We start from the raw sequence: 22,716 nt of genomic DNA, 5'->3' as shown, positions 1-22,716 counted from the left end.
CAGACCCACCTCCCACAGGTAGAAACCTTCCAAAACCATAAGAGGAAAAGATATTTATCTGGAAAAATCATGGCCACAACTTTTTTTTTTTTTTACAAAGATAATTTGTCTTGTCAAGTCTCTTAAAGACCACTGAAAACTAACAGAGATAACCATTATTCATTCTCAAAAGAGGCCTCAAAGCCACAAACTCAACTGTTCTTTCTTGCTGGCCTCCATGGATCTATAAATAGATTGCATGATTCCTTTGACTTTTTTTAGCACAAAAAAGGGGTGTCCTAAATGTTTTGACTTGGTTAATCAAGTTAAAAACATGATTAGCAAAATAAAAGTATGTCAATTGGCTTCTCAGAATGACTTGTCTCCTGATCTATTAGGCTGGGGGCAAGAAAATGATGAAAAAAGTAGATAGTGTATATGTGCGGTCAGTTTTAGTCTTGGTTAATGTGAAACTTGTGCTCAGACCAAGCACCCTTTCTACTGACCACACAAGAATTACACACTGTAACAAAAACTAAAGTATTATCTAAAGAAGTGGGCTCTCAACCCGGAGGCCAAATTTCTAAGTGAGCCTCAAGATGAACTAAAGTGATTAGAAAAAAGACAAACATTTAAATTAGAACATTTTAATAAATTAAAATAAGCTAAAAGAACTAATGATCAAAATATAAGCCGACATATTTCTCAGTTTAATTTGGTTATGCCATGTTTAAAATATTTCCATGTGTAAAAATTGCTGAGAAATTGGTATTAGTATGTAAAAACATAAATAAATGACAAAAGTCACAAATTCATTTGTAATGTAAATGCTGAAGAATATTAAGTCTGAACAATACTTCAACAGCACTTATTAATCTTAGTTAATTCATGTTCATTTCAACATTTACTAATGCATTATAGAAATCAAAAGTTGTGCTTGTTAACATTAGTTAATGCACTGTGAATTAACATGAACCAACAATGAACGATTGTATTTTTTTAACTAACATTAACAAAGATGAATAAAAACTGTAATAAATGCATTGTTCATGTTAGTTAATACATTAACTAATGGAACCTTATTGTAAAGTGTTACCATTTTGTGCATATTAAATAATAAAAAAGCTGATTGCTATGTGCATAAATAATAAAATAAGACTTCGACCTGCAGCCAAACTGAAACACACTGGGCAAACCAGCTGTAGAAAACATGTATAATCTATTATAGATACACAGATTTAGGACACAAATTTAGGAATCCTGTTCTTCCTCTTCTTCTGTTGGTGATGGGCTGTAACCATTTCCTTTTTCTTGAGTGATGCCTGTTTGAACTTTAGCAATGAACTCTGTGCTGGTGAGGGCCTGGCCCTGTCTGAGGCAGGTGGACTGTTCGACTTTGTCTGTAAAAGAGCAGACAGGTAAAAAACAATGATAATAAAAGCCATTTATGATTGTGTAGATATGATCAAGCGGAACATATCTTGTTTATTTCATATTCACATGATGGACCAAAACTACTCAGGCCATAAAAACATTAGTGATTGACCCTGTATCTTACCTCCTGGTCTGATTGGCTTCATGAGGTGGTTATGCTGAATTGTCCAGTTCTTAAGCATCTGAGTGGTATAGAAATACATAGAATATGGCATGGGGTCAAAAGCCTGGTCACTTAAAGCAATATGGCATGATTTGAGACGTCAAATGGCAAAGTAGCACAAATGGCCTTTTTTGTTAGCCCCACTCTTTTCTAGTCTCTCACTTCTGTGTTGTGCTGGCTGCTCTTCTCTGATCGCTGGATGTCGGGTGGTGTTGCAGTGGAAGTCGATTCATGGACAGGTATCTCCTTCTACAATAAAAGGTGTTTGTTATTGCACTATTAAACAGCTGTGTATTAATAGCTGTAAATAGAACAGGGCTAATTCAGCCAAGCGATGCTTTCATTAAATCACATTTCATGACTGTGTGAACTACACAGAAACATGGACTTCAGTCAATTATAAAAAAGGTATTTATATGAAGAAATCTTAAAGACAAAACTGTTTAAAAGGATAATTCTGGTCCAATTTTTGTTCCAAATCTCATTTACAATTTTCAGCTATCGAACTGGTTGACAGTGTGTCACGAAATACCGTCAAAAAATGTAAAAAAATGTTCAATCATTATTCAGCAAGGATGCACTAAACTGATCATTATTAAAGGCAAAGACCGAATTTTACAAAATACTTGAAATACATGTTGTTTTTTAATAATGATAATAAATACATAAATAATAATAATTGTTTCTTAAGCACCAAATCATCATATTAGAATGATTTCTGAAGGATCATGTGACACTGAAGAATGAAGTAATGGATGCTGATCCAGCTTTGCCATCATATGAATAAACTACATTTAAAAATATATTAAAACAGAATTTTACTGTATTGCTATTAATATTAATTTTGAAAATTTTTACTCTACTTTTGATCATATAATCAGGGTGCGATTTGTGAAAAAAAAAACAGGGGGGGATGTTTCGAAACATTTAAATTCATAAAAATAAATCATGAGTACATGAACTAGATGACGTCATGCGCTTATTAGCATATTTATGAGTAAGAGTGTCATATTGTATATTGCCTCCCTATGCTCACATACTGCAATTTAATTTAGCCATTTAATTTAATTCTCAATAAAACTGTTTTTATTACTATATTTTAATGTGTCTGTTGTCAGACAACTGAATGAATATTATAATGACTGAAACGTGGTCCATTAAGACTAGGACATAACTAGCTCTCAAACATTAATCTGCACTAATGTAATCAAATACACATACGATAATGTCAATGGTTGTGCAGTGACTGATGTCGGCTATACTTGCTTGTAAAATAGACTTAGAAGCAACAGAATATCTTTTTTTTTTTTTTACCTGAAAGTGGTGCTCCTCTCTGCGCTCGCTGAACACAGCAGATGCAGAGAGAGAGGCTCGCGCTGGGAAAGAGAGATCGCGCTCGTGCGGCAGCACCAGAGAGTCTCAGAGACTAAATAATTATTGTCCAAAAAGTCACTAGATTTGGAAAAAAAAAATGGGAAAAAAGTCACTTAATCTTGCGACAAAGTCGCCAAGTTAGCAACTCCACTGCCCAGCAGACCGGCTTCAACCGTCTCGCAAGTGTTGATAGGCTATTACTCGTGAGGTGTAACCAATCAGATAGCGCCGTGGGCGGGACATTGAGCAAGTCTGCAGAGAGGCTGTGCGGCAGCTATATCAGAGCCAGCCAAAGTAGCACATTTTTAAATAAAATTCACTTTAATCAAACCACGGATCCGTGATAAGTTTTGTGATCCGTCTCGCCACTAGTGTAATAGCACTGAATACTTTGGGGGGGGGGGGGGGGGGGGGTAAATTTATCCCCACTGGGGACAAAAATAATTAAGCAGAGGCAGGGACCAGAAAGGTAGAAATCCCATGCATCCCCCCGGCAAATCGCACCCTGCATCCCTAAGATTTCGAGTGCTAGAGTGCATCACAACCAAGGGCACTTGGCCTTACTAATGTCATAGAATATTATTGTTTTAAATCAGTACTACAGGTCATCACACAGGGCTTGATGGACACATTCAATGAAATGTTACCATTACTAACCCAACAGATGTATCCCAAATCAACCCCCTATACCCTCATTCCCTATTCTTTACATTACTCTACTAATATACCCATATAAGCATAAAACACATTGTGTCTCCTTACGATCTTTATTTCTCCACATCAGCTTAGTGTCTCACCTCTGTGCTCTCTTCTGTTGGCTGACTGATGGGAGGTGTTGTGGTGGAAGAATCCTCCTGACTCCTCGGAGCAGAGGCTTCCAGCTGACTTTGATAAAGGAGAACCTCTACAAGTTTCTTCTGCTCCTCCTCAAGCTGCCTGCAAGTAGAAATGAAAGAAATCAGAGCGTCCTTGTGTGTTGGCAAAAGTGTGATGAAATAATATGAGATCAGCAGTACCTCTCCAGTTCCTGTCGGATTCCGTCTTCTTCTAAACGGGCGTGAATCTGAGCATTGAGCGCCTCCTCCAGTTTAACTTGCGTGAGTTGTAATTCATGAATCATTTTCTTCTGCTGCTGTACCTCCTTCGCCATCTCAGTCAACGTAGCGGTCATCTTCTCTTTGGCCTACTTAAGCAACTTAATCACTATTGTTTCTAATGCTCTAACACTACAATGTCCTGTCTTTAAGGGCTGATATTTATAACACTCAAATGTCTGGGGTCAGTAAGATTTTATGTCTTTACGTTTCAAAAATAATTAAGTTGATCAACAGTGACAGTAAAAACGTTTATAATATTGCAAAAGATTTTGTATTTTAAATAAATCCTGTTCTTTTGAACTTTCTGAGATTCTCACAGAATATTGTTTTTAACATTGAGAATAATAAGAAATAATTCTTATTAAGCACCAAATCAGCATACTATGATTTCTGAAGGATCATGTGACATCAAAAACTGCTTTTTCATTACTGAAATAAATTAGATTTAAAATTTTTAAATAACATTTTTTAAATACATTTTTTTTTGTAATTGTAGTTATATTTAACAATACTGCTGTTTTAACTGCACTTTTAATCAAACTAATGCAGCCTTTGTGAGACCTATTTCAAAAAAGACTTAAAGACAAAAGAATTCATAATGACCGGTAATCAGAATTAGTATATCATAATATTATATAACTGCTTTATTCAAAGTACAAAAATTGTGTTTAAAATGAATAAATTTTTCCTAGTAATGCAAGTGCATGAGTGTGTTAAAATGTGTTTAAGTGAATGTAGTGTGACAACACTTATTAATGAAACAGGATGGTAAAAAAAAAAGCTGTTTTTCTCAGTCTGACCTCTTTAGCTTCTTCAAGCTGTCTCTCCAGATCTCTCTGTATTGCCTGCTGTTTCTCTCGCTCCTGCTTCTCTTCTTCTATACGCTTCGCCTCCACCTCCCTCTGTTTCTCGGAGGACAAACAAAAACACATGCTCAGAATTTTAAGACAAAATAACACAACACTGCACAGTACATACTGCATACTACCAACCTTTTTTTTTTTTACAACAGTATGAACAAGTGAATGAATGTGTTAAAAATGTGTTGTGAGAAGCAGATGTAGTGTGACAACACATTTTAATGAAACAGGATGTTAATGTATTCATTTAAATAGTCAACCTTCAGCCCTCTAAGTAGTTTGTTCAGGCCCCTGGTTGAGAACCACTGCTATATTATAAACTGCACTTTTCAGAGAAAAAGTAGGTGGATCAAAATACTGCGTACTGTCCACAGTACACATACTGTTTCCTGCAGATATAATACGATTAATATAAAAGCATGCTATTTCGAACATTTCCCTTTTGCCCTATTCCCCCATCAGTTACTTGCGTGGTGCTTTCGATGTGAGGCTCCGAGCTCTTCGTCTCCCCCTGCTGCTCCGGAGCAGAGTGCTGCGGCGCCTCAACTGTAATGGTTTCACTGTGGCTGCTCTGGTTGTTCTGGCTTCTCTGAAGGATTTCTCTCTGCTTGCGCCTGCTCAATTTCAGTTCCTGATGGAGAGAGCTCTTCCCCTCGGCCCTCAGTCTCAAAGCTGTCTGAATGGCTACAAAACAGGACATCATCGTTTAAAAAAAAACAGGACACTTTGACAAGAAAGTAAGAGTGTTATTAGTAGTGTTCTAGTACTTAAGACAGGTCTTGGTTCACAGATCATCAAAGACCATTTTTTTTAAAGTCTTGGTCTTGGCTTGTCTTGGTCTCAGTCTAAGATCACTCAGGATTTGTTTGAAGACCAGTCAAGACCACAACAGTGGAGACTTCAATATATGTCACGTGCATTGGCTGATGTATTTAATACCATCATTAATGTGACCGGATGTAAAACTTTCTGTTTCAAATGCAATCAATACCTAATTAAATAACTAAATAGCAATAAAACTATTTAAACTTGATTTAGACTAGTGGATCTCAAAACTGTTGATTTTTGAAGCACCTCTGTTGTCCACAACTATATTTTAAGGTTCCCTCCTTTCACCCAAAATGTTTTAGAGCTTAGCATGACTAGAAAGGCATAGAAAAATAACCAAATACTAAGTGTCGGATTAGGTGATCTTACCTTGTACCCAGTCTACTCTCTGCTTCATGTCTGAGGCACTCATCTCATAGGTCCTGACGGGAGTATTCACACAGAACAGACAGCGGCGCCCTTCTTTATCAGAGAGATTCTGAGTGTGATGACGAAAGTGAGAAAGTTAGGAGGCCTAATGCATTTCGGATATTTATTTTACAGTGGAATACAGATTGCTGATCAACCTCCACCACACTGCCCTCCTCCAGCAGGACCTCTCCTTTCTTTTCCTTCAGGTCCTCGTTGACATAGTACATCAGGCTACTAGGCTTTAAAACAAACCAGCGCTCCTGCCAGTTCCTGCGAACGTGCCCCTTCTTTAACAGGTAGCCCTGATGGATGAAGCAAACAGGAAACAGATAGAATGGGACTGAAAGTTTTTTGTAAATGATTGTGTTAATGACATGCCATGTGTTTCACAATGCAGGAAGAACCAATCTACGATGTTGCGTGTAAGTTACAGCATGCACACGAATCATCGTCACCTTTTTGATAATGCCGTGGTACATCTCCATAAAAACATCGTCCACAGCGAGACTGAAGGTCTCCTTGCTCTCTACATGCAAAAGCTGGCCAGCACTCAAATGTTCCAGGAACTCCCACACTGACATGCCGTCCTGAAGAGCAGCATTCTGGGACAAAAGTTCCTCCAGTGCAGACCCATCCCACTCCAGACTCATTGCATTGGAGATTTTTGACAGCAGGTACTCTATCTGAATCAACAGAGGCAAAAGAGCATTCATGACTTTGGGTTGCCACATTAGTACCTGCAACTTATGAGCTTTTAGAGCATGTGCATTGGTAAGATATTTGAAATCTATATTAAAACCTCTTAACTGTCACTCACGTTTTTGAAGATAGACTTGAATGTGCATGAGACAAACCTAAATTTTTATAATTCATGACTGAAAACATTTTGTAACATGATTTTGATGTGCCATTTACATGGTAATGCAATGTCTGATTTTAAAATGGGTTTTAAAGGATGAATTTTATGTTTTCAAGTGATATATAACTTCTGATGATTTCTTAAATGTGATAGAGAAAAAGGCAACGAGGAAGTCTTTTTTTTAAACAAAGGTCAAAACTCCTTTTGTAATGTAGATTTCTGAGGGTGCACTCTTGTCATAAATTAATCTATTACTTTTCCTACATAAATTTTAACAAAAAATATTGGTAAAATATATATTTGGGAGTCTTAGACCTTTCCAATGATTTTTATAGTTTGTCAAGATTAGATTAGATTTGATTTTAATATAGTATAGTCAACGTAGGCGTCCCGTATTCGGGACGGGGTGACAGTTAACAGTTAACAGTTAACTTAAACACTAAGTTAAAATAAGTATCTTAATTATATATAAGTTAAGATACCTATAGACAATATATACTTACACATACTGTACTTGTTATAGGCTATACATTATATACGTGTATTGATGAGTCACCCAAAAAATATTAATGAAATAAAATAACGATATAGTTTGGGGGTAATAAATAAAACACATTTTAATTTAATAAACTATTTTATTATTTTAATAAAATAAAATAAATGTAAATAAATTGCATTTATTAGTAAATATAGGTTTGATTTTCTTGAAGGAAATAAAAAAAAAAACATGACAGATGTTTAAAACATGACATTTTATAAAGCGTATTTTCAAGGAGTTTCATTTGCTATATGCTAAAGAACACCCAACGGGGATGAGACGAGAGAACACAGATGGCAAGAAATGCATGTTACAACATCCTCAGATTTGGTTACCTGATAAAAATCTACTTTTGACATGTGTTATCATCAGGAAATCACCCCATCTATATGTAGTTCCATTTCTTGTGTCACTTCCTTCCTTAAAAAGCAACACCGTGGTGTAGCTTCATACAACTTCAACTTTGCCTGAATAACAAACTTTGAGATTCTCAAGGTTAGAGTCTTGCTTTTAGTGTCAGCTCTCACTTTAGCCTCGTAAAACTGCTCTGCTCGGAAAAATAAGAATTGTCTCTAACCAATAGTGAGGAAGTCTAACCTGCATTAGGGGTTGTTCAGTGTCTGAACGCTTTAGTCTGATATTATTCATCTTTATATACATATTTTAAGAGATTTATTTATTTAATTTTCTTTTTATCATTATTATTACTTCAGCCAGAGTCTGGTTTCATGTGTATCGTTTCAGCAAAACTTATTTGCAACTCTGCTTATCTGCATCTGCCCCTCCTTCTCTCACACTCACCTCCGGCTGAATGATGACTAATGGGTAACGGTCTTCAGAGAGCAGGTTGAACAGACAGAAGAGTTTGAAGCAGTCTTTGGCTGAACACAGGCCCTGTTGAATGCTGGGTTTGCAGTTCTTCTTTGATGTCATCGTCCAGCACAGATCATCAAAGGTTTCCTTGCAGAACGTCCCCTCTGTGGCCTGTAAATGAACACAGCACTATTAACAGCCAAGGAAACATCACCTGACCCACCATTTCCCAGTGTTCTATTAAAATGAGTTCATTATTTGATTAGTATAATTTAATTCATAGACTGTATGGCTTTATGTGGAGCACAAAAGCAGAAACATAAAAAACATATATTGTACTCTTAGAGAACATTTGCATGCTTTTCGATGCTAACAAGCTCAATTCATTGTAATTGCTTAGAACACAATTTCTCAGTTTGTGTTTCATGGCAGAAAGTCAGTCACATTGATTTGGAGCAACATGAGGTTGAGAAATCTCTCGTGGAAAAGAAGCGCGCTCATTTATATCACACCTGCACTTGGAGTGTACTTTAAATGTTAAAATTATAACTGCACTTACAGATTAGAATATGAAATAAAATTCCATTAACTTCAAAGAAATAAAAAGTACATGCGCTACTTAAAAGACTTCATGACTGTTTCTTAGCATGCTTTTAAATAGTGCACTTTATTATAACGTCAAATAATATGGGTTCACATTAAACTACATTCTAAATTATTAAGTTTCAGTTATCATTCTTTAAAGAAGTACGTTTATTTTGATGTTGTGTCTAACATGCAAAGTACTTGATTATAATTTCAGTGTTATTTGACACTAAATTTAAAGTTAATATATTTTAAATGTACTAAAACGCAGCTATATTATTACAAATGTGTGATTACAAATATATATATATATATATACATACATACATGACATACAGGTTTCTACAAGCATATTTTAGTTCACTATAAATGCATGTCAGTACATTTGGTAGTACACTAAAACCATATTTCAAAGATAATAGAAGTATAAAATGACAGAAAAAGATGTACTTAAGATATATTTGAAAAGATTCAAGTGTATTTTTTTATTTTTTTTTGTAATTCTGGAGAGTTACTAGACCTTTGCCAGAATGTATTTGTTGAGGTAGGGCATGTACCCCTGGTTGGACACGGGCCCATCATTATCGTCCTTAAAGTGCTCCTCTAACACCACATGATCATGAGGAATATTCAGCACTGTATAGAGATTGTGTGAGAGAACCTGGTGAAGAAAGACACACACACATTATGTTTTAGATCGTGATAGCCGCAATAACAGATAATCAAGACCCCACACACAAGAGGTAAGAGAGCAAGTGTAACTACAGCCTGGTGTGTTAGATATAAACGAGCTATCTTAAAGTGACCCCAAAAGGATGTGCAAACCTGAAAATGTTGGCTTCGATAACAAAATATCAGACCGAATGACATTTGTTTTGAAAAACAGCATAAGCACATATTTAAAGCAAAATATTTTTAAATGATACCACAGTAGATGTAATGTTCGAAATAAGTCAAATACACTTTCTAGTCAAAGTCAGTAGAGAAAATATCTATATTCAGTGTTAATTTGTGGTTACTATGCTAGGATATCTGTGTGAACTAGAGGCGAACTGACTTTATACAGAACATCCACTAAAAAAATCACCTAGAAACCGGTTGGGTAGAATTAATGGCCAAAATGGCCCAGAAAAATAAAGTTAACTGTTTGAAAAGGCATGACCTGCATTCGTTTAGTCACACTAGCTGTGAAAAATGAATAGCATCTAATAGCCATTTTATTGATACGATAATGGGACACTGCGCTGATATTATATGACACAGAATCAGTAGAAGGACTTTTATATAATATACAATAGTAGTTCTACACACAGAAACTTGCAGGCATTTGCAAAAATGCTTTGTGTAGGAACTAACAAGTCTAGACGCGTGTCTGTTTATGCCTAAATTTTTATCAAAGTGCTGACCCGGGACATGTTTAAACATGAGAAAGACTCTCAAAGCTGTATTATTTTCAAGTTCACCAACCAGTGATGCCATTCAGTTGCCCTCTCGATACCCATAAGAAATAAGCTTTTAGATTATCGGAGATCATTTATTACTGTATCAGGCTGAGTGTGTACCCACCTAACAATATTTTGGTGTCAAATAAGTACCAATAGTGAGTTAAATCTGACATTCTATAAATATATAAATGTATGTAGTATGTATGTATATATATAAGAGTTCAGATGCAAAAGCCTCTAAGTGCCTTCTGGAATTTTCTTCTAAAATGAGCATTTTTATCAGGCTCCTAAATTTATGTTCATCTATTTCACATTAATTGCATAAAATTATGGACATATACACGCCATTAGAGTAAAATGACTGAACCCAAACAAATTTCAGATGGCACTTAGAGGATTTTGCATATGAACGCTTCATAAATATATATACACACATATATTAATTATAAAAATGCTGAGTGTTGTTTCTGTTAGGGTTTTGGTCAGGTTTATGTTAGTAGTATTTTATAACTACCTCGGTATAAAAACAATATATCGTTACGAATGTCCCCATATAGATAGATAAGTAAAGTGTGTGTGTATGAGCGTTAAGTTTTGATATTGCATGGATATTTGGACTTTTGTTCCTTTCTTTGCAACAATATCAATCTCTTGATAATAAAATATGACATTTACCCATCTCCAATGTAGAAAACGTTATTACATTGTACTTTTAAAATAAGTGAGCAAACCATTTAATGTAGAGTTAAAGAAAACGTCACTTGAACACACTGACACGCAAGTCAAGTCAAAGGTACACAGGTGGTCTGACCTTCAGTTGCGACTTGGACACTTTTCCGCTCTGCTCTACATCCAGAGACGTGAACGCGTACCAGATGGACTTCAGCAGCTCGCTTTTTAGATCCATAACAACAGTAGCCTAATAATGACACATCCTGCTGACATTCCGAGACAGATACCGCTTCGCATTGCGGAACTGAGACGCTGGCTGCGATTAAAAACCTCCTGAGCTGACTACCTAGGCAGCACTGTGGGTAACAAGGGCGTATGCAACATTCTGCGCGTCGTAAAAGCGTTCCAACCAGAGCTTTTACCGCAGCTATTAGGACTAGAAAGGCGTCTATGATGCCCAAAATGCTGTCTAGGTAGACAGCTCGATAGATTTTGAAACACAACCTGGAATGAAATGCACCAGTTGGGAGGGGGCAGTGGTTACTACTTGTGAACTTAAAAACCTCAGTGTAGACCGCGAGTTTTGTTGAAGAATAAGAATTTATTCTAAATTGATTTAGTAGGCTTTCGTTCAGAAGGAAGTGAAACTTCATTATTATATGATAATAATAGCTACAAATTACAATGGCTAAATATACAATTCTAGAACGAAAAGAGTGATGCTAAGTGATTCTAAGTGGTGTTTTGGTTTGAGCAAATCTTGTAAGTGAAGGAATCCTTCTCATATGACATGCATGACTCATTTTTCATTCAGTGAACTGATACTTTTTTGCCTTCAAAGACTAACTATAACAACATTCAAACGTGTTGCAAATGTGTTTTAAAGAAATAAATGTATAAAATGTATAATCATTTATAAAAACTGGAACTGAACCATTTTATTTAAACAAAATGAAGGAATCAGCCAACACAGCATTTCATTCCTTCAGTGCGCCATATAAATCAATATTGTCAAAAAGTCAAAAGCAGTCAGAACTGTGATAAAATATGATATTTGCTTTCGTCATGTGTAAAAATGTGTTAATTATTATTATTATTTTTTACTTTTAAACACAATGCAAAATAGCAAATTGAATTTGTAGACTTGTTTCAGTCGTGTACAATTCAGTATTGTTCAATGAATCGATTGAGTGAATGATTCAATAATCCGCTTGTGTGGAAAAAACACACTTGTGGCATAACAATGTAACTTTGCTCAAGAATTGTATACTGATATTTCTTCTCGAAGTATAAATAACCTTGCAAAAGGAGTCACTTGTGAATTTTTTCTTTTTTGTGTGTGAGGTTAATTAAGGTAGGCAAAGGGTTCTGTGGGTGATGAAGTAATGGGTGGAAGCATTTCTATATCTGGCCAAGGTTCATGCATGCAACTTTGGTGGAAGTGAATCTGTTAGTTCTGCATGTTTTGTCAGTCTTACAGCTACTTTAAGAAGTAAAAAAAAAAAAAAAAATTTGTTTTTCTTCTTCAAGATTATCTTGGCCAGGATATGAGAGGAAACTGCATAATCAACATGTAACACGTGTGAGAGACGTGTAAGGATAAAATGTCACTTTATAGTACAGAAACTTTTTCCAGATCTAAAATAATAAAATCAGGTGACATCAGATACTTCAGGCCTAGCACTATCATGTAATAATGCCAAATATCACATTAAAATCACATACAGTTAACTTACTTTGACTAAACATTTCTTGCTCTGATGTTCAGTAGATAACAATAATTCTGTAGGTGTTTTCAATATTGAACCTTTTCACAATATTCAAATTTTCTGAGATGATGAATTTGGGATTTTCCTTATATATATATATATATATATATATATATATATATATATATATATATATATATATATATATATACAGTCAGGTCCATAAATATTGGGACATCGACACAATTCTAATCTTTTTGGCTCTATACACCACCACAATGGATTTGAAATGAAACAAACAAGATGTGCTTTAACTGCAGACATTCAGCTTTAATTTGAGGGTATTTACATCTAAATCAGGTGAACGGTGTAGGAATTACAACAGTTTGTATATGTACATCCCACTTTTTAAGGGACCAAAAGTAATGGGACAGATTAACAATCATAAATCAAACTTTCATTTTTTAATACTTGGTTGCAAATCCTTTGCAGTCAATTACAGCCTGAAGTCTGGAGATCAATTAGACATCAGCGTACGCTGGGTTTCATCCCTGGTGATGCTCTGCCAGGCCTCTACTGCAACTGTCTTCAGTTCCTGCTTGTTCTTGGGGCATTTTCCCTTCAGTTTTGTCTTCAGCAAGTGAAATGCATGCTCAATCGGATTTAGGTCAGGTGATTGACTTGGCCATTGCATAACATTCCACTTCTTTCCCTTAAAAATCTCTTTGGTTGCTTTCGCAGTATGCTTCGGGTCATTGTCCATCTGCACTGTGAAGCGCTGACCAATGATTTCTGAAGCATTTGGCTGAATATGAGCAGAAAATATTGCCCGAAACACTTCAGAATTCATCCTAATGCTTTTGTCAGCAGCCACATCATCAATAAATACAAGATAACCAGTTCCATTGGCAGCCATACATGCCCACACCATAACACTACCACCACCATGCTTCACTGATGAGGTGGTATGCTTTGGATCATGAGCAGTTCCTTTCCTTCTCCATACTCTTCTCTTTCCATCACTCTGGTACAAGTTGATCTTTGTCTCATCTGTCCATAGGATGTTGTTCCAGAACTGTGAAGGCTTATTTAGATGTTGTTTGGCAAACTCTAATCTGGCCTTCCTGTTTTAGAGAATCAACAATGGTTTACATCTTGTGGTGAACCCTCTGTATTCACATGGTGAAGTCTTCTCTTGGTTGTTGACTTTGACACACACATACACCTACCTCTTGGAGAGTGTTCTTGATCTGGCCAACTGTTGTGAAGGGTTTCTTCACCAGGGAAAGAATTCTTCGATCATCCACCACAGTTGTTTTCCATGGTCTTCCGGGTAGTTTGGTGTTTGGAAAGCAACCAAAGAGATTTTTAAGGGAAAGAAGTGGAATGTTATGCAATGGCCAAATCAATCACCTGACCTAAATCCGATTGAGCATGCATTTCACTTGCTGAAGACAAAACTGAAGGGAAAATGCCCCAAGAACAAGCAGGAACTGAAGACAGTTGCAGTAGAGGCCTGGCAGAGCATCACCAGGGATGAAACCCAGCGTACGCTGATGTCTAATTGATCTCCAGACTTCAGGCTGTAATTGACTGCAAAGGATTTGCAACCAAGTATTAAAAAATGAAAGTTTGATTTTTGATTGTTAATCTGTCCCATTACTTTTGGTCCCTTAAAAAGTGGGATGTACATATACAAACTGTTGTAATTCCTACACCGTTCACCTGATTTGGATATAAATACCCTCAAATTAAAGCTGAATGTCTGCAGTTAAAGCACATCTTGTTCGTTTCATTTCAAATCCATTGTGGTGGTGTATAGAGCCAAAAAGATTAGAATTGTGTCGATGTCCCAATATTTATGGACCTGACTGTATATATGCTCTTTCTCACATAGAAGAACCTCCTTGACAGCAACCAATCTGGCTTCAGAAGTGGACAATCAACCGAGACTGCCTTGCTCTCAGTTATTGAAGCCCTAAGACTGCCAAGAGTGGATTCCAAATCATCAATACTTATCTTGCTGTATCTGTCCGCTGCTTTTGACACAGATAACCACCTCCAGGATCTTCATGTCAAATCTATTGGCAAAGGGCATCTCAGGAACCGCAATCCAGTGGTTTGAGAATTACCTATCAGACAGGTCCTTCAAAGTATCTTGGATAGGTGAGGTGTCCAAGTCGCAACATCTAATTACTGGGGTGCCTCAAGGCTCAGTTCTTGGACCATTTCTCTTCTCGGTCTACATGGCATCATTAGGTTCTGTCATTCAGAAACATCCCTTTTCATTCAACTGCTATGCTGATGACACCCAACTCTACCTCTCATTTCATCCTGATGATCCGATGATAGTTGCTCGCATCTCAGCTTGTCTAACAGATGTTTCTTGCTGGATGAAGAACCATCACCAAGACAGAAGTGCTTGTGCTTTTATCAAACCCATCGTTTCATCACAATTTCACCATCCAGTTAGGCACATCAACCATAACTCCTTCAAAAACAGCCAGAAACCTTGGCGTTATGATTGATGATCAGGTGACTTCTCAAACCACATTGCTAAAACTGTCCAGTCCTGCAGATTAGCTTTTTTCAACATCAAGAAGATCAGGCCCTTTCTTTCGGAACATGCTGCACAACCTCCTTGTTCAAGAAACCTTGGAGTTATGATTGATGATCAGCTGACTTTCTCAGACCACATTGCTAAAACTGTCCATCCTGGAGATTTGCTTTTTTGAACATCAATAAGATCAGGCCCTTTCTTTCGGAACATGCTGCACAGCCTCCTTGTTCAAGCTCTTGTTCTGTCCAGGCTGGACTATTGCAATGCTCTCTTTGCAGGTCTTCCAGCCAGTTCTATCAAAACTTTACAATTAATCCAGAATTATGCAGCAAGATTAATTTCTAATGAGCCGAAAATAATGCACGTCACACCCAATTTGCACTGGCTACCAATAGCTGCTCGCATAAAATTCAAGGCATTAATGTTTGCCTACAAAACCACCACTGACTCTGCACCCCTTTACCTAAATTAATAACTTCAGACTTATGTGCCCACTAGAAACTTACGTTCTGCAAGTTAACATCACTTTATAGTGCCATCCCAAAGAAGCACAAAGTACCTTTCACAGACTTCACAGATTCGGCTAAAAACTTTTGTATTATATCTGTTTTATTTAAATTTATTATTCAATTAACAAAAATTTAATTATATCTGTTTTCTTTTTATTATATTAATATATATATATATATATATATATATATATATATATATATATATATTAAAAGCCCTTGCTATGTGTAGTGAGTTAAGCTAAAAGACTTGTTATAGCACTTGTATGTCTTTGCTCTTTTGCTGATTTTGATTGCTTCCATTGTCCTCATTTGAAAGTCACTTTGGATAAAAGCATCTGCTAAATGATTAAATGGGATGTAATGTAACTACACAATTTTTAACAGAATAATTAATATGTGCTGTTATAAAAGTATACACTTCACATTTCTACTTTTAAATCTTCCAAAGATTGGCCCCAATCACTTCCATTGTACATGCCTCACTGTTAGAGTACCTTTCAAGGTTTTATTTTGGTACCAATCATGATTATGTCACAAGCTCACTAAGAAAGAAAGAGAAGAAACTCGGAAAAATTATTATGCAAAAAAGAGTTTGATGTTAAAATCATTCCTCACAAAAAAATTCATTTTTGATAAATTATGAAACTGACAGATCATCAGACACAATGTATTCAAGAACTGGCTAATGTTCTGAGGAGAGATGGCCATATCTAGACATTCCAGACTAAGAAGGCTAGATCATATCATTATTTGTGTGTTCAGTCACACCCCTCATTCCCTTTCAGTTCAATTCAAATAGCTTTATTGGCATGGCAAAAATACATTTTGTGTTGCCAAAGCACTCCCTTTCTGTCACAAACACACTAATTTACTATCAGACAGGCACACATGCTTTCCAACAAGATTGCGAGGACAGTCACCCTTGGCAAGGATGCATGCTGTGGGGCTCTGATCTAATTCCCCATGCTTCCTATGGTGCTTAACGCTGATACACCTCCCACATTCCAATGCTGCTTATAAATACAAAAGAAAGAGATGCTGGCCCTATTAAGAGAGCCGACCTTATAGTCATGGATATAAGTGCATTTAAGAGGATGCATGCCATGGATGAACCCTGAATTTCACTTTAACAAACTCAAAACCTAACTGGTAAGACTTCATAATCAATTAGTATTTTTGCATAAACCATGATAGACAAGAAATTAATTTATTAAAATACACTTGAATAAGATTTTGCAATGCTTTTGTACTTATGGTTCTCAAATGTGAGGGAAAGAGTGGTAGAGAGGGAGATTAGATCCCCTCCCAACTTTTGCAAGGGTTTCTGATGTCAGTGGGTTAAGTGATCTTAGTGGAGACCTGGAAGAGCTGGTCTATTGAAAGGTATAACGGCTCTTTTGGTCTGTTCGATCAAAATTATTCTGACACAGTGGAGGCAGGACTTTAGATTATAAGTTTTCACTTATTAATTCACCCTGAAGAAGAGAGAAAGAAAATGAATCTGTGACAGTAGAAAATCTACAACAGTTTATAATCAAGACTGATTTATGTACAACCAGATTTTGTACTTAAATTTTCATTGGAAATGGAATGGCAACTCAAAATGAATCTGAAATCTAATCAGTTTGCTTTTCGTTTTTCTTACAGATAAAATACAACATGCAAGCAGATTTTACAGACAAACAATCAAGCAGTATGATGGATTAGTGTTTTCATGGAAACGATTACCACGTATCACGACGTATCTACTCAAAATCGGTTCATGAGAGACAAGCCCAAGAGATCCAGAGTTTACGAGAACGGCTGAGCAGAACCAGAGGGTGAGTATATAGCCCATTATCTAGTGATTTCATCTTCATATTCATTCATGTAAAATTAATGAAGATAAAAGGGCTTCTGCCAATCTTGGATTGGCTCCCTAAATACCCAGTCAAGCAATGGTTACCCGGTGATGTCGTTTCTGGGGTCACCACAGCTGTTTACGGGGTAAGATGCAATCTGTGAACTGTGAAAACCCCATAAACTAGTATCGGCATAATGCCACAGATAAGGTCATTATTTGAATTTGTTTTACATGTGTGGCATATGCTTTGCTCTGTAGCACCAGTCTATGAATTTTCATTTCTCACGTACTTTGTTGGGCACATCTGGACACATCTTTGTGGGTAGGTCTATGGCTTTATTAATAAATACATTTCTATTGGTATCAAATAAGTGTAACCCCTCTCTCCCGGGTCCTCACTGCAACACCGCGCACTCGCTCGGCGTCTGTCGCTAGTGCATCTCTTGAGATCGGGGAGTGAGGTTTTACCTGCACAGCACTTACTCGTTACACTCACCCCCAAAACCTTATGCATATAGAAAATGTTTAAATATTGAATAAAAATCCAGCGCTTTCTTGTTGTTCTCATATTTGTATATATTTCTCATTTAGGTCCATTCCCTGTCACCTGTCTGATGGTGGGCTCTGTAGTTTTGACCTTAGCTCCCGCCCGACGAGCACTTTCTGCATTCAGTGAACATTACAGGTGTGAATGAGACAGTGACAGATGAAAGATTAATGGAGATTGTTGTTTCTTAGGCCCTCCTCGTTTCCTCTTTACCACACCCTTTTGTTAGCCTTGTTTGTCTAATTGTGCTCACCTGTCCCTCGTTTGTTTTCCTTCCCATTTATAGTGCCCCTTGCCCTATTGTCGTTGCCAGTTCGTGGTCTTTCTCTATGGATGTTGCTGAGTATATGTCCGTGTCTTCCTACCTGGTTGGTCTTGTGCCCTTTTTTTTCTAGTCCTTTTTAGTTCCAGATTCTTTTCCAGCTCCTTGTCTTAGCAATTAGTTTATTCTTGTTTTTGTGTTTTTACTCGTAAGATTCTTGTTGTATCCTGATCTTTGGCTTTGTATTTTCTTTAAGTTAGTGTGTTGGTTACTGGTTATCAGTTCTTTCTCTTATTTATCCCCTTTATTCTGGGGTAATTATGTTCCTGTGGAGCTTTGTCGTGTCTCTTTGTGTTAGAGTTCCTGTGAGTCCTGGCACTGGCTTTACCTGCCTGGCACTTGGTCTGCTTCAGAGTCGGCGGTCAACGAGTAACTGAGCTCTGCTCTATGGTGCCTTGTTTGGGTTTTTTTCCCAACAGCCTGGTCTTGCCGCCCCATCTGCAGCTATAGTATTCTGCCAGTTGATGTCTGAAGCTGTTCCAGTGGCCTTCCCTAATGGTGTCTGTTTACTGTGTTCCTGTTGTAGTATCACTTGTGCACTTCACAACCCTCTTGTATCGGTCTGTTCTGTCAATAAACCCATGTTATTCACACTGTTGGGTCCTCCTTCCAGATCCCCGACATGACATAATGATTTTCAACAGAAATGTTATCTCTAGAACAATGACATTTAGTCTAATCACTAGCCAATCACTAAATCAGCATGGGAAAATAACACCTAAAAGGTTTGTGCTGAACACAATTCATTTTGTGTTTTGTCAGTGGCAAAACCATTTAAAAACTACAACTTTAGTTTCTTGCAAGAAATGTGGGTGTTATAAACAAGTACTGGGGAAATAAAAAGAGCAGTGGTGCTTATTTTAGTGTTGAGTATAAAAAGGCTCAGATCATCACTCTCCCACTGATTGAAAAGAACTACTTGGCCTTTTAAGGTCACTTTCACCTGCCAGAAGATAATGAATTTGAGTTTGCAACAGCAGCTGTTATTTTTTTCTAAACTAGGTATAGAAGCATAAATCTTTAGGGCACAGCTACAGTTTTGTTCTGTCTTTAAAGATTCTGCTTAGGGTTTTGTTCAAAATGTATTTGCATACTAATTTTTAAGGAATCTAAGTTTGCAACATTTGTTTCATTTTTTTGTTTCATCTTGTGTTTGGCACGTTGCTTCATTTTTGCTTTGTTCTGTTTCGTTTCACGTTGTTTTCTTTGCACTTTAAAGTGGTAATATGATGCTCTTTTAAAGATCATTATTTAGTGTATTTGGTGTGATAGTATATATTGATTTGCTTTAATGCTTAAAAAACACATTTTTTTCAAATACCATACGTTATTGTAGGTCCTCTATGCCCCACCTCTCTCAAACGTGTAGTTTTCTACAAAGTCCCTCCTTCCGACAAGAGCAGTCTGCTCTGATAGGCCAAATGACCCAGTGCATTGTGATTGGCTGATCACCTCAAGCACACATTGGAAATATTATGCCCCTTTCCATAATCACGAGCTTCTTCTTTCAAATAAATTGCACTGAGACAACTCGCACGCTTAACACATCAAAGAGCAGACCACCGCAAAACTCCACATTTGACCAGTCAATAGCAAATACTTGAAATAGCCAATTAAGAAGTGCCAGACTGTCATAGCAAAGTCAGAATTACCTCCTCTACAAGGTCCACGAAACGGTTGTCCATAAAATGCGTTGCTGTTCTGCTGTTAAGTAATCTTAAAGGTTCCTAAATGCATCTACTTTTGCTTTTTTCTATACACAGCGTCTTCCTGTCATGGCTGCTTCAACACTAACTGTGGTTACTGAAACCACGGCTTCTTTCTGTGCGTAAACATTTGGGTGGCATTACACAAATATTTCCACACAGTGATGTAGACATGTGGGGGCATGTTTGAACAAGCCATTTTAGGGTGGCGTGGTAGAGTCTTAACTTTGTTTAAGAATAGATCTTTGGATTTGAGACTTTAGTCTTTGCTACTTTACCTTACAGCACCAAGAGCTTGTAACACTCCAAAGAGAGAGGAAAAGTTTAAATTGCTGTTGTTGTTTAGTATATAAGAAAAAGTGTATTGACTGCATTGCTGGTGTTTAATTGATATAGATTAAATATAAACAGCCTGATCTGGTTTGCTACCCTTTCAATCGCCTTAAGAGCTGATAGCTTTTGGCATCAGCAACATTTTCTCAAGCTTTGTGGCCAGCACTGCACTGTCACGAACATCAGTGCAGGAAAGTTACTGGATAAAAGTTCTGGTCTTTTCCGTATCTGCCTTCCTTCACAGGATGGTTTGGTACCGGTGGCCTCATTGGGAGTAGAAAAACAAAGCCTTTGAAAAAGAGCAGGTTCCTGAGCTGGACGTGAAGGTTCAGGTAGACTGGTCATCTGAGCTGCCCGTCAGTGTGTCAGTACCCAGGGTCCATTTTTACAGACTTCTCTGCCGTTTCATTCCTGGACGTGGTAGCAGCCAAGTCCCTCAAACTGATGCGTTATCTTTATTGCCCTTTGCTGAGTCATCGTTCCACTGCAAAAATGCATAACTACAATATGATGGTGGCCTTTTTATCATTCCAAATCTGTATGACATTTTTCGTCTTCCACAGAACACAAAAGATGATATTTTGAAAAAAGTGTCATTGTACATACAGTGAAAGTCAATGGGGTCCAATGTTCAAAATATCTTCTTGTGTGTTTCAAATAAGAATGGTTTGGAATGATGTGAGGCTAAGTAATAAATAAAAAACTAAGTAGTAGCTAACTGTCATTTCCCATCTTCACAGACTGTGAAGGCAATCATACATATTGGGCTTAGTGTCTACATCGCAGGCTGTGATGGTAAGGCCTGACTCTATAACAGTATGTTGCAACAAGCTGTTACTCCAATCTCCAGTTTGATAATGGCAGGTTAGGACACAGTGAATAACCTAAGGGGTCCTCATGTCACAGGTGAGCTTGTCAGGAGAACGAAGGCCCTGTCGTTCTTTGATGAAGAGGTTATTTGAGACAATCTCTTCCTCTCAGCCCATGACGCCATTCTATTCATCCAGCTGAAAACCTCCACTGGAAATGAAGAGGATCCATTAGCTGAGAAGGTAAAATTATAATGGTTCCATGTGTCAGCGGTCTCATAATGAAGCTGCTCAATGATAACATAAATTTGGAAGGTGACTGATAAACTTCTTGTTGGTTTATTGAGCCTGATAATCTGGGGGACTGTAAATCCTGATAATCAAAGATACAAGATAAACAAGATATAAGTAAAAGGAGTGTTTGGCACTCCTTTGAGCAAAATGTTGATATTGCTCAATGAGGAAAAATATATATATATATTAATATTTATCTATAAATTAAAATTAAAATGTACTTTAATTTATGCATTTAGCAGAAGCTTCTATCCAAAGCGACTTACAGTGCATTCAGGCTATCAATTTTTACTTATCATGTGTTCCTGGGGAATCGAACCCCAACCTTGCATTTGATAAAGGCAATGCTCTACCACTTGAGCTAAAGGAACACCATATATATAGTGATAATATGAAATGTTTCTTGAGCACCTATTGGCATATTAGAATGATTTCTGAAGAATTATGTGACACTGAAGACTGGAATAATGGCGGCTGAAAATACAACTTTGCCATTACACGAATCAATGACGTTTCAGAATATTACTGGTTTTACTGTATTTTTGACCAAATGCACATAGCCTTGGTGAGCCTAAGACTTCTTTCAAAACGTTTAAAAAACTAGCATTCTGTGCACATTAAAATTCCCCAAAATGTGCAGTGTATACACTGTATATTCTCTCTTTAGATTTAACAGTTGCAAGACAACAAAGAGAAGATGAGGACCTGATAGAGACCTATGACATCCAGGACTTGGTGAGCATCCCATATCTTTTTATTTTATGACTTCAGTTAAAATAACTCAAATCAACAAATCAAACAAGTGTTTCTCCTTTATGTCTAGGCTATTTTTGGACTTTCAAACTCAGGAAACACTCCCCTTGTTAAGAATCACTGGGAAAGACATTCATCGTCGTCCTATTCATTTGCTGATTTTGGGTCAGGAGACATCCTGGGAGAACTGAAAGTGGAGCTAACGAAGACTTCCACATCTGAGCTAGATAAGAACCACCAAATGCAAAAGTTAAAGAGCATGTGGTGTTT

At 37.0% G+C, this 22,716-nt stretch overlaps 1 protein-coding gene across 2 annotated transcripts; it reads right to left on the bottom strand.

Moving 5' to 3' along the window:
* Positions 1-668: 668 nt before the first annotated feature.
* On the bottom strand, positions 669-11,364 carry LOC127974457 (differentially expressed in FDCP 6 homolog). Of its 2 annotated transcripts, none has more exons than XM_052577709.1 (13): positions 11,198-11,364; positions 9,462-9,602; positions 8,345-8,527; positions 6,602-6,829; positions 6,302-6,448; positions 6,105-6,213; positions 5,374-5,591; positions 4,848-4,949; positions 3,967-4,133; positions 3,748-3,886; positions 1,739-1,825; positions 1,538-1,595; positions 669-1,379 (listed from the first exon to the last, which is right to left on the bottom strand). In XM_052577709.1, the coding sequence occupies exons 1-13, from the start codon at positions 11,291-11,293 to the stop codon at positions 1,231-1,233; spliced, it is 1,824 nt and encodes a 607-aa protein (XP_052433669.1). In that variant the 5' UTR covers positions 11,294-11,364; the 3' UTR covers positions 669-1,230. The 2 variants fall into 2 exon arrangements, with proteins under 2 accessions (XP_052433669.1, XP_052433680.1); XM_052577720.1 differs by having other exon boundaries at positions 9,499-9,602; positions 11,198-11,215.
* Positions 11,365-22,716: the final 11,352 nt, after the last annotated feature.

The sequence above is a fragment of the Carassius gibelio genome, chromosome A4 (genome assembly GCF_023724105.1).
Source record: "Carassius gibelio isolate Cgi1373 ecotype wild population from Czech Republic chromosome A4, carGib1.2-hapl.c, whole genome shotgun sequence".
Classification (NCBI taxonomy): Eukaryota; Metazoa; Chordata; class Actinopteri; order Cypriniformes; family Cyprinidae; genus Carassius; species Carassius gibelio.
This window is presented reverse-complemented; position numbering and strand designations above follow the sequence as displayed.